Source organism: Neopelma chrysocephalum, unplaced genomic scaffold (assembly GCF_003984885.1).
Source record: "Neopelma chrysocephalum unplaced genomic scaffold, ASM398488v2 Primary Assembly neopelma1_361, whole genome shotgun sequence".
Classification (NCBI taxonomy): Eukaryota; Metazoa; Chordata; class Aves; order Passeriformes; family Pipridae; genus Neopelma; species Neopelma chrysocephalum.
Window position 1 is genome coordinate 277,198 of NW_020898025.1, and position 11,080 is coordinate 288,277.

The following is an 11,080-nucleotide window of genomic DNA, read 5'->3' on the forward strand; positions in this document are numbered from 1 at the left end:
TACATGTGTGAATGTGGCACCTGGGGACCTGCTGGACTTGGCAGTGCTGGGTTTAACAGCTGGACTTGATGGTCTGAAAGGTTTTTTTGGAATGAAATGATTCTCTGATGCTTTGATAAGGACTGGTGGCTCTGGAAGAGGCAGCACTGTGCTCTGACCCTTTTGCAGCGGAAAACAGGTCTCAGGCCCTGCTGAAAGAAAAGGTGGAGGAGTGGGATGCTGCCTCCCCCTGTGCAGCTCACCTGGCCCTCAGCTCCCTGGAAAGACAAAGAACTGATCCCAGGCTCTGTTTGCAGAGCTGTGACATGTCAAAATAATTTTGCAGAGGTTACACAACTCCAGAGCTTCCTGTAACTCAAAGCCTGGGGGTTTTTCCTTGATTGCACAAGAAATTGGGTGGTGATTATGTTTGTATCATCTGTATCTTTCTAAATGGACTGGAGGGATCACAATGCAGGATGTACCAAAGGACACTTTGCAGAGGACAGGCAAGAAAAAAAAGGATAATTCTAGTTGATGGGTCCTTTCTCCAACCTCCCACTTTCATTCAGGCCCTTAATTAGCACATCTTGCTTCAAAGCCGCTCCCAACCCCTCCTATCACCCCCTCCCCCTTTCAAATATTGTTCTCCTGATTCTCTAAAGATTTCAGCTTTAATACCCTCCATCAACACCCTTCCCTCATCTGAGACAACTCTCCCTGAATGCAGAGAATGGCTGGGGGGTGTTTCCCTCTTTCTTTTAAGGCTTTGCTTTTCGGTGTGTCCTCCACACAAAGGCTCTCTCTTTATACTTCAGTGTAAAAAGACTTTTTACAAGGGCACATAGTGATAGGACAAGGGATAATGGCTTTAAACTCACAGAGGGGAGATCTAGATTAGATATAAGGAAGAAATTGTTCCCTGTGTGGGTGGTGAGGCCCTGGCACAGGTTGCCCAGAGAAGCTGTGGCTGCCCCATCCCTGGGAGTGCCCAAGGCCAGGTTGGAGCAACCTGGGCTAGTGGAAGGTGTCCCTGCCCATGACAGGGGACTGGAATGAAATGAGCTTTCAGGTCACTTCCAATCCAAACCACTCCATGATTCTTTGTTCAGAGAGAGTCACAGTCCTGTTTTTTCAGTGACCAGGATGGCCTGTCTGGGAAGTCTCATAGGATTCTACTCCAACCAAAGCATTAGGAAGGCCCGGGTGGGGTCTTGTTTTAAAATGTAATATTTTTCAGGGTGAGCTGCAGTCACCCTTTGTAGCTCTGGGACACAAAAACACATACACATGGAGTTATATATCAAAATATCAAAATATTATTGCTCTCAGACACTCTGCACAGCAGGAGTTCCAGCTTCAGTAAGTATATTCATATAAAACAAAAAATAAATAAACAAACATGCTGCATATTTCTCCCTCTGTTGGAACACAGAAGGTGATATCTGTAGGCTGAGATAGAGAACTTTCCATCCCACAAAAAACAGATGTTGCTGACTGTCTCTGTAAGGTGACAGATTCTTTGTAAGGTGAGATTCTCCTGAATCTCCAGCAGAGGTGCAGTTCTGCAGTTATGGAGGAGCAAATGTGACATTAACAGTTTAAAATCTCCTCCAAATCAACGTGCAGGCACAACACTGTGTTTTCAGGGCCCAGCTGATGGTTTCACACGAGTCTGGGTCGTGGTTTTGCCTTTCATAACTCACATGTAGCAGTTCCCTTGCTCTGAAGTTCTGGGTGAACAGGAGGCAGTGCCTGTTTGCTGTGTGAAACCTCTGCCTGACTCACCCCTGGCTCTAATCAGAGCCTGAACACCTTATCACAGTACATTGGGACAGTGTACAGAGGTTACTGAGAAATGAATTACACCTTCTGTGTCCCTAAAGTCATATGCCTTGATAGGCCAGACATCAGCAGAGAAAACTCCAAGTGAATAAATAAAAAACCAGCGTCACTCTCAAGATATTTGTCCTTGTTCGGGTATTTTTGCCTGGATATCTGGAGCTCTGCAGCATTTTCCAGGCACTCTGGGTACTCTAGGTCCTTCCCAAGTAATGTGCATGGCTGTAGCCTTTGAATTGAAACTTTGGATCATATTTGTCCCCCGTGTTTGAGGGTCCAAAGGTGTCACTCAGCACCGTGGATGTGGGAGGTGTCCCTTCGGTAGAACTGTCGCTGTCACAGTCACTCGAGATCCCTTCATCTGCTGCCACCTGCAGAGTGTGTAAGGGGATGAGCAGCTGGATGTTGGGATCCTTCCAGAGCTGGGATGTCCCACGGATCTGCACCTGCAGGTCAGTGACTGATTTCTGGTAATACCTGGTGAAGTGATGACCCTCCTGCTGCGGGTGGTGCTCACCAGGAGGGCCTTTGGCACAAACCCCCTCCATCAGTGGATGAAGGAGGGTCATTTCCAGGCTCTCACCCCTGTCTGCCTCGTGCTGGTCACTGAAACCTGGGAATCTCACCTCAGTGAGGGATATTGTCCCTAAAGAGGAACAGTGAGAAAGGGATGCCTCCTCATTTACTTGGGATCCTGAGGTGTCCACCTCGTCCTTTCTCTCTGGGAAGGAAGAGAAACCCGAGGTTCTGAGGTCAAGCAGAGATTCACTGTCCAGAGAGAGACCTCCAGTTCCTGAATCCAAGCTTGTTTTCCCCTGAACTGCTTGGGGTGGTTGGCAGTTGAGATGTCCCTTTGAAAAGCGAGTCACTTGGTTGTATGGGATGAAAGTACCGCTGTCTTCTTCCTCCTCCTCCTCCTCCTCATCATCTGATGATGATGATGGTGATAGGAAAGACGCCACCCGTGGTAGGTTGTTCCTTGCTAAGGCTCTGCCTGTCTTCCTTTGTGCCCTTGGCTTCTCTGTGCAGCTCAGATCATCGCTGCAGAATTCCTTCTCACTGAGCTCCGAGGGAAAAGCTGCTCCAGCAGCTTGGAAGCGACGAAAATCCTGCCAGGGAAAAGGAGGGAGACAGTGAGTTAGTGATGCTTTTAAAATAAAAGTTTGGATACAGGAAACCCTACTTAAAGTGGGACTTAAGAACATAAAACTGAGACGTGCAGAACCCCCCCCCAACTCCTCCCCAGTTCCCCTCTGAAAACCAGCAAGACTTTGAGTCAGGAGGGGACCCCAGAATCTGGGCCATACCAGAGCCTGAGGCATCTTCCTTTGCTTGGCATCTTGTTTCAAAAGGCAGAGGATGAAGGCACCGATCAGGAAGATGGGGAGGACAAACACAGGGATCGTGGCAGGAAGTGGGAACTTCACTGATGAAGAAGAAAAAAATAATCTCCCGTCGGTGCTGTTTTCGTAGCAATTGTGGGTTTTATATTCAGCTGTTCTTTCAGAAATCTCAAAAAATGGTGGGCTCAGGATCTGTATTTTGCAAATGCAGAGGAAGGAGAACAGACCTGCCTAAGATCAGACTCTAAGTCGTGGCCACAAAGGAATGTTGATACCAGCCAATGCTTTACTTGGATCAGGGAAAATGTGAAGCTTTATTCACATATTTTCCCCAAAATTTCCCTCAAGAGCACAACTCAAGTACAACATTCAGGATGTTCAGCAAAAATTTCAGGGTTGGCTTTTTTAAGTGAAAATGTTTCTCCAGAAAGCAGGAACCGTTCACTAGAAAATCCAACCCTTTAACAGGAAGCCCGTTGTTGTTGTTGTTGTTGTTTTTGAAGAGCCAGTTTTGGTGGAAATCTTTGACTTGCCCCAATCCCATTCGATGTCCCACCACATCCTTTTCTGGGAAGGACCAGAAAAAGGTCCACATACCTTTGTGGTTTAATGGCACACACACTGGTGGGGAGAATTCGCTGTATTTTGTGGGGTAGCTTTCGTAGATTGATCTGGCACTAAAGCAGTAGTTGCCTCTGAGTGCAGTGGTATTAATAGTCACTGAGTCCCTCCTGAATTTATCTTCATATTTCTTCTGTTTGGAAACAAAACAGAGGATTGGAGAGATGGTTCTTTCACTGTTTGGGTGGTGTTTCTCTACCATTTCAGCCCATGATTCCCTTGGTTACTTTGTGTGGCTTCAGGGGTTGGGAGGTGCATGGACAGACACTCCAAGCAAGCATCTCTCCCAGGGTTATGGATCCCAGGGTGGGATTTCCAGCTGTGCTGTGCTCTGTTCTGCCAGGGAATGCTGCTAGTGGTACCTGACCTGGTTGTTTTAAACCTCAGATATTGACTGTAGTGTCAATAAAAATTCCTGATAAAAATAGGGGACTGACAATAAAATAAGGAGGCACACACACACAACACACACAACACACACAACACACACACATGCACTCACATCTACTTTTTTCCTCTGGCTTTGGTTTAACTCTGGTTTGGCCAGTTCCTTCTCCCTAGGCCCTGGATCCAGAAATTTGAAGCTGTGTCAGTTCAAGCTGGACATGGTTCCTCCTTTCCCCCCCAAGAACTGCCACTTTTACTGACCTTGTGTTCAGATCCAGCTTTCCAGTAGTTCAGTTCGTACTTCCAAGTGAGTTTCTCCACACACTTGGGCAAAGGGAAGGAGGCACTCACATGGATTAAATTCTCCTTGACCTTCAGGATGAGCACAGGGGGAGCCAGTTCCACTGTAATGGAGCAACCAGACATGAGAACGGTGCTTGCTTGGGTCTTACCTTTCTGTGACTGATCCACACTGGGAGGGAGGCAGAGGAACACCTTTTTTACCCCACATACTGGTATATGCTGGTATATGGAAACCAGCATATATATGCTGGTATATGGAACACCTTTTTTACCCCACATGCTGGTGTATGGAAAGCTTGAAGCCAGTTTGTTCACCTGGAGCTCTGATGAACAAATTCTGACAACTCTTGCCGCAAATTTAATTTTCAAACGATCAGGGCTCGCTGCAGTTTGTGCTCCTGGAGCAAAGCTCCTGATTTCTGTTTCTGTGGTGTGTGATCTGTTCTTTTGCTCAGCCAACACTGATGCTGGGATGTCCCTCCACCCAGACACTCACCTGCTGAATAATAATCCTTGAACCGGGATTTTACCCAGCGGGACTGGAGTCGTCCTGAAACAGCTCTGACTCGAGCCCGGACCTCAGCGTAGATGTTTGAAGGCTCACAAGTCAGAATGCAAGAGGTTGTGGGAATGTTGTTGCAATGAGGAACCTCCAGCCATTTGCCCTCGTGATCCTTGCTGAAAGAAGAAACAACCACGCCATAATTACCATAATATTAAACGTGTTGTTTTGCTATAACTTGTACAGCAAAATAAGGGAGTGTTTTGGAGGATGGATCCCAAATCTTGCTTGGAGTTTGGAGCACTTTCCACCTGGATAACGTTTGGTTTCAGTGAAAGTTCACTGATCATTAAGACATTGATTAATAGAGGTTGCATAGTTGTTTGCCCTGTGCCACACCTTCAATCAGACTTACCTTTCATAACTCACAGTGTATGTCACATCTTGGGGAGACCCTTCTCCTGGAGCCCATGTCACAATCATTTCAAAATCCTTTGACAGCAGTGTAACATTCTGAGGAGGGAGAAGTCGAACATGACCTGATCAAAAGGGAAAATCATGTGGATTATTTAAAAATATCTTTGGGGATAGGAAATATCACCTGGGTTTGATTAAGGTGGTGTCAAAATTCGAGGCAGAGTAGCTCAGTTCATTTAAAGCTGGAAATTGGCTATGGAAGCAGGTATGATACAGTAATTTTTTTTTTCTCATTTCTTGTAAAACATCCTCCCAGGCAGATCCTGCCAGGAATGCAGCGAGGTGCAGCATCCAGCTCTGCCACATGGACTTTCCTGGCACCTATTTTTCCTGGCAGACCAGGACATCCATCACTAGCCCTCAACAAGACCCCTTCTATAGACAGATTTTAAATTGTCTTTGCCGTGGAATAACTCACTTTGTGTGAATCATTCCCATTCAAACTGCTCAAAATTTACCCGTGTCTGTCTCTCCTCCTACAAGCAAAGCCACGTTGTGAAAGGAAAAGTAACAAACCTTGAGCCTGGTGCAGGAAGCACAGAGCCATCAGGACTCTGACCCTCCAGGAGAACATCCCGCTGGTCACATCTTTCCTCCCTCGACGCCTTTTCATGGCGCTGTTTTTCTTGGCTGAAGTTGTGTGAATCCAGGGGATGCTGGAGTTAATGCCCCGCACACACACGGAACGCCCTCCCTTCCTGGTACAGCCAAGCACAACCCTGCACGTTGGACCGGGCAAGGAGCCCGTGGGAGAGGAATTTTGGGGAAAGGAGGAGTGAAAGGTTGCAGTACTACGCCCTCCAGTGCACCTCGGCACAGGCTGTGGAACGCAGAGGAAGCCCAGCCCAACCTCGTTAGAAATCAGACCTTTGGAATGTACCTGCGTGTCTGTGAAATATTAATAGAAATCAACTAAGGTGTCACTGCTGGAGGAATCTATTTATAACCACCAGCAATAAAAACCGGGAGGGTGGGGTGCTCTCATAGCCCGGTGTTTACAAGAGATAGAGGATTTTCTCTTTATTTCTGTCACCTTCACGTTTTTCAGGAGTCAGGGAATCACTCCACTTCCCAGATGCAGGGGTAAGGTGCCAGAGGTGGGACAGGGATCTGCCCCTTCCCACTGTGGGCAAGTGAAAGGACATGGATCCATCTGCTAAATCCTGTATTTCCTGAATGCCAGTGCTGCAGCTTCCCTGTACCTTAGTTACCAATTTTTTGTCAGGAGACCAAAAATCTCCCTGAGGATCAGGACCCGCTGCCAGGGCTGAGCCAGCACACGGGTGGTGCTTGGCCCCTGTACTCCCAGATCCATGAGCACACCGGCTGGTGGCCTTGGAATTTGCAGCCATAAGACTCTCAAGGTGTTTATGTCCTCACAACAAGGTTGCTTTCAACTCCAGAGCTCTCCTGGGGCACAGCCCAGTTCCTAAGTTGCTGCTGTGCCCCACACCCTCACGGTTCTTCCTGAAGCAAAGCCAAGGAGCAGCAGTTTTGTTCTGTGTGCATCAGAAAATCAGGAAATATCCTGGCTCAGCCACTTTACAAGTACAATGCCCAGGGGGATGCACTTGGAATAGCTGTGCCACTGCATCCTGTGCACAGGGAGAGAAGGGGGGAAATCCCTGGATGGGTTGTGCTGTTGTTTGGCACATCTGCTCTCCTGCTTTCCCATCACAGTCACCTCCAGGCCTGTGCCATGAGGAAAGGGAATGAGTCAATGAAGTTACAGCTTAGGGAAAAGGGGTTTTCCTGGCTCTTCCCCAGTTGGAAAACTCACCCAGCCCAACAGACAGTTTGTTGCTGCTCCTGTGAGTGTCAGGGTCTGGGTACTAAGAGGGAGAAGGCTGATGGAGCTGGGTTTGTGCTGCCAAAGCCTCTGTTTTTACCAGGAATGCATCAAGTGTCTCATTTCCATGAACGTGGTATGATTTGAGCCATATGAGGAGGCAAAGTTATGAGTTTTCTTCAGTCACAATTTACTCCACAAATCTCCATTTCTTCTCACCATGGGCTTCTGTTACTGGAACTTTTCCTTGGCTGTTTTGTTACCTCTGTTTAATTTCATTTAGTTTTTATGAAGTTTCTCTTTCTTCCGCAAAAAAACCCTATAATACTGTATAAGGAAAAACCCAAAGCAAAGGATCTGGAGGGTCTATTCCCCTTCAGCATCCAGACTGCAGAGCCAGGACCAACACGTGGATCTTGTGCTTCCTGTGCCAGCCTGGGCAGAATGGGAAGCAGTTCCAGGACCAGTCATTAAGGTCTTGCTAAGAACCCTCAGGCAGCTTCTCTCAAAAGATGTAGTGTGATTTTTAGTCAGCACTTGCAAGAGGTGAATCTTGACATCATCATCACCATCATCATCATCATCATTTCCTGTGAAACTTCTGCCCTGAAATCTGGGCTCCACCGGCCTCTGAGGCAAAACTCCCCCTGATTTTAGCACGCCTGTCCCAGGAAATCCCGGTGCGCTGCTGGCACAGGGGGTGGCCAATGCCACGAGGTGTCGCTGCCCATCAAACAAAACACGCTTTTCCTCCGAGCGACACCGATCTGAAACTTTGGCAAAGCGCTGGAACTCCCTCCGCCCTCCGCACTGCTCAGCACCCCCGGTCCGGGCCGTGCCCTGCTGCGTGTTCCCACAGCATCCTCTCACGGAGGGCACACAGGGCAAAGTTCTGCTCTCCTGCCCCACTCCCCTCTGTCCCCGGCTGTGGGTGCCCAGGCAGGGAAGGGATCAGGTGCAGGACTGTCACCTGTGGGAAGGGCAGGATGCTCAGCTGCACGGTGCTGGGGGGCTGCTGGGGGGTCTGTGGCCTGTGACGACCTTATGATGCAGGCAGGGGAGCTGCTGCTGCAGGGGAATGAGAACACTCTTCCTCCTTGGGCAAATAAGCAGCTGTGCCCAAGTCCTCCCACTGTTTTACACATATTGAGCATAAATACCCAAATATCCTTATTCAAGAGCCACCTGGATGCAATCCTGTGCAATGTGCTCTAGGATGACCCTGCTTGGCCCCACTGTGGTCCTCTTCTATCCTTAATATCAGGAAAGGTCCTTCCCCCAGAGGGTGGTTGGCACTGACCAGGCTCCCCAGGGCAGTGGGCACAGCCCCAAGGCTGCCAGAGCTCCAGGAGGGTTTGGACAACACTCTGAGGGCCAGGATGGGATTGTTGGGGTGTCTGGGCAGAGCCAGGAATTGGACTGGATGATCCTTGTGGGTTCCTTCCAGATCAGGATAATCTGTGATTCTGTGAATCATTCTGTGATTCCGTGAAATGCTTTGGGATGGGGTTGTCATTCCACAGTACATTCCACAGCCTCATCCTCCACCTTTGCATGCTCTGTGATACCTGGGGGACTCTCCATGTGCCACCCCTTCCCTCTCCACGAGCAGCAGCTGATTCAGCCCACAGGGGCAAACCCTGCAACCTTTCCTGAGTCACACTGACGGGTATCTGCCCATCTTGAGGAAGGGCACTGCAGGAAACACAGTGTCACCCTTGGGAGGAGGCACAGTTGGGGCTGTGGTTTGATTTTGTGAAGCCTTTGGAAGCAACAGGCAGCATCAAGTCACCCCAGCTCCTTCCTTTTGCTCTCACCCCACCCAGAACTGTGTGTGCTGCGTTCTGAGAGCCTGGGAGGGTGACTGAGCCTGGGGAATAAAGAACATCCACAGATTAAACAACATAACAGGGCATTTCTGGTACAAATGGCACCACGGGGAACCACTGATCCATAAGTGCAGCGTGATTAACGTTTCCAGTGTGCTCTCACATTTCCATCACCACCACGTTGTGCGGGGGGTTGGATGAATCACGGAATCACAGAGTGGTTTGGGTTGGGAGGGACCTTAAAGCTCATCTCCTTCCACCCCCTGCCACGGGCAGGGAACCTGCTACTAGCCCAGGTTGCTCCAAACCCCGTCCAACCTGGCCTTGGACACTCCCAGGGCTGGGGAATGTTTTCAGTATTTCTGAAATAGCCTCCACGTAGACTTTCACAGTTGATTTTTTTGTTTCTTTCTGAGTGTTAAGAGCTTTTCTTTTCCCAAATGAAACCAGAAAGTGTATTTGGAGAAGGTTTCTATTGGAACACCAGAAAGTTTCGACTCGACATATCTGGGGAAGAAATTTTTTTCAGTTTCTTCAGGTCAGAAGTTGTTCTTCTCTATCAGCTCTGGCAGCTCTGTGCTGTGGGATTGCTCAGCTGCAGGTGGGGATAGGAGGTGGTAGTTGTCACAAACCTTCTGGACACCAAAAGTGTCAGGGAACAAGAGTGACATTTCCCAGCAGCCCTCACTGGGTGATTTGAGACATTTCTTAAAGGAACATGATCCAGATAAATACTGTTTTAAAAGCAGATTTTGCTTAAGATCTTCATCACTGAGTGACTAAGGCCTTTAGTCGCCCAGACTCAGCTTTTTAAATGGTCTTTTCCTTCCCTGCAGTTTAATTAACTTCCCGCTGAGGGTGTGATGATGCCTCAGACAGTCCTGGCAGCCCCTGCCACCCGTCCCTGGGCTGTCCCTGTGCTCCCACAGCCCACAGACCCGGAGCATTCCTCAGCATTTCCCTGGAACATCACCCCAGATCCCTCTCACCACGGATGTGTGCTCAGGTACTGTGCACACAGGGACTGAGGCACAGGAAAATTGTGTCAGTGAGAAAATAATGTCTTTGACTTGGGAAGTGACCTGCAGAACTTCCAGGTGGAGCTGGAGTCTTCACCAGTGTGAGACTGCTTTCCTTGGCTTAATCTCTTTATTTCTGGAGGTGGTGGAGCTGATACAACTGTGAATCATAGAATCCTAGAATGGTTTGGATTGGAAGGGACCTTAAAGCTCATCTCATTCCACCCCCTGCCATGGGCAGGGACACCTTCCACCATCCCAGGTGGCTCCAAGCCCTGTCCAGCCTGGCCTTGGACACTTCCAGGGATGGGGCAGCCACAGCTTCTCTGGGCAACCTGTGCCAGGGCCTCCCCACCCTCACAGGGGAGAATTTCCAATATCCAATCTAAACCCACCCTCTGCCAACCATGGTGGTAAAAGTGTGCCACGTGGGCCTGTCTTCAGAGCTGGGCAAAGCAAAATCTGAGGGCAGGAGATTAATTTTTCCTTCAACGTTTTTTCACCATCTGCTTGGAAAAGTGAACGAGCGTGGCAGTGTCTGAAGAGAAAATATCCCTCAGCCCCAAACCAAACATAAAAACATAATTTGAAACTGAAAGTGAGACTTTACACACCTCCAAAGTTTTCTCTGGAAACCACTTGTAATTTCTGGGGGGAAAACATCCTGTTTTACAAGGAAACCTATGCTTAGGGGAGGGGCAGAAAATATCCAAACGAGTCACTAGTTTTGGAAACTTCCTCCCCTATCCCGAGTTCCTCACAAGGAAAGGACAACTTTGGCCCTGAGGTGCAGGGATCACTGTACCCCACGCCGTGTTCACCTCTCTGGCAGCTCTTCTGCCCAGCTCTCCCTTGTTCTCCCTGGCTTATGTAGGTCTGTAGGACGAGCTGGGTGGCAAAGGCACCCGTGTCATCCAGGAACAGGAGTGTGGAAACAGCCCCCGCCCCGCGTGTGGCGTTGGCAGCGGGTGCAGGGACACCCCGAGGGG

General features: G+C 49.0%; 1 protein-coding gene across 1 annotated transcript; it reads right to left on the reverse strand.

The window, feature by feature from the left end:
* Positions 1-1,666: 1,666 nt before the first annotated feature.
* Positions 1,667-6,028, reverse strand: IFNLR1 (interferon lambda receptor 1). The gene is made up of 7 exons (XM_027705994.1): positions 5,971-6,028; positions 5,393-5,516; positions 4,972-5,153; positions 4,434-4,576; positions 3,762-3,918; positions 3,129-3,247; positions 1,667-2,930 (listed from the first exon to the last, which is right to left on the reverse strand). The coding sequence occupies exons 1-7, from the start codon at positions 6,026-6,028 to the stop codon at positions 2,016-2,018; spliced, it is 1,698 nt and encodes a 565-aa protein (XP_027561795.1). The 3' UTR covers positions 1,667-2,015.
* Between the last annotated feature and the right edge of the window lie 5,052 nt (positions 6,029-11,080).

Bases quoted from the DNA above. Each gene is read 5' to 3' on its own strand.
- IFNLR1 (XM_027705994.1), bottom strand. From the start codon at position 6,028: ATGTTCTCCTGGAGGGTCAGAGTCCTGATGGCTCTGTGCTTCCTGCAC. The intron at 3,248-3,761 runs GTATGTGGACCT...CTTCTTCATCAG, and splicing joins TGTGCCATTAAACCACAAAG to TGAAGTTCCCACTTCCTGCC. The intron at 2,931-3,128 runs GTATGGCCCAGA...TTTCCCTGGCAG, and splicing joins GGAAGATGCCTCAGGCTCTG to GATTTTCGTCGCTTCCAAGC.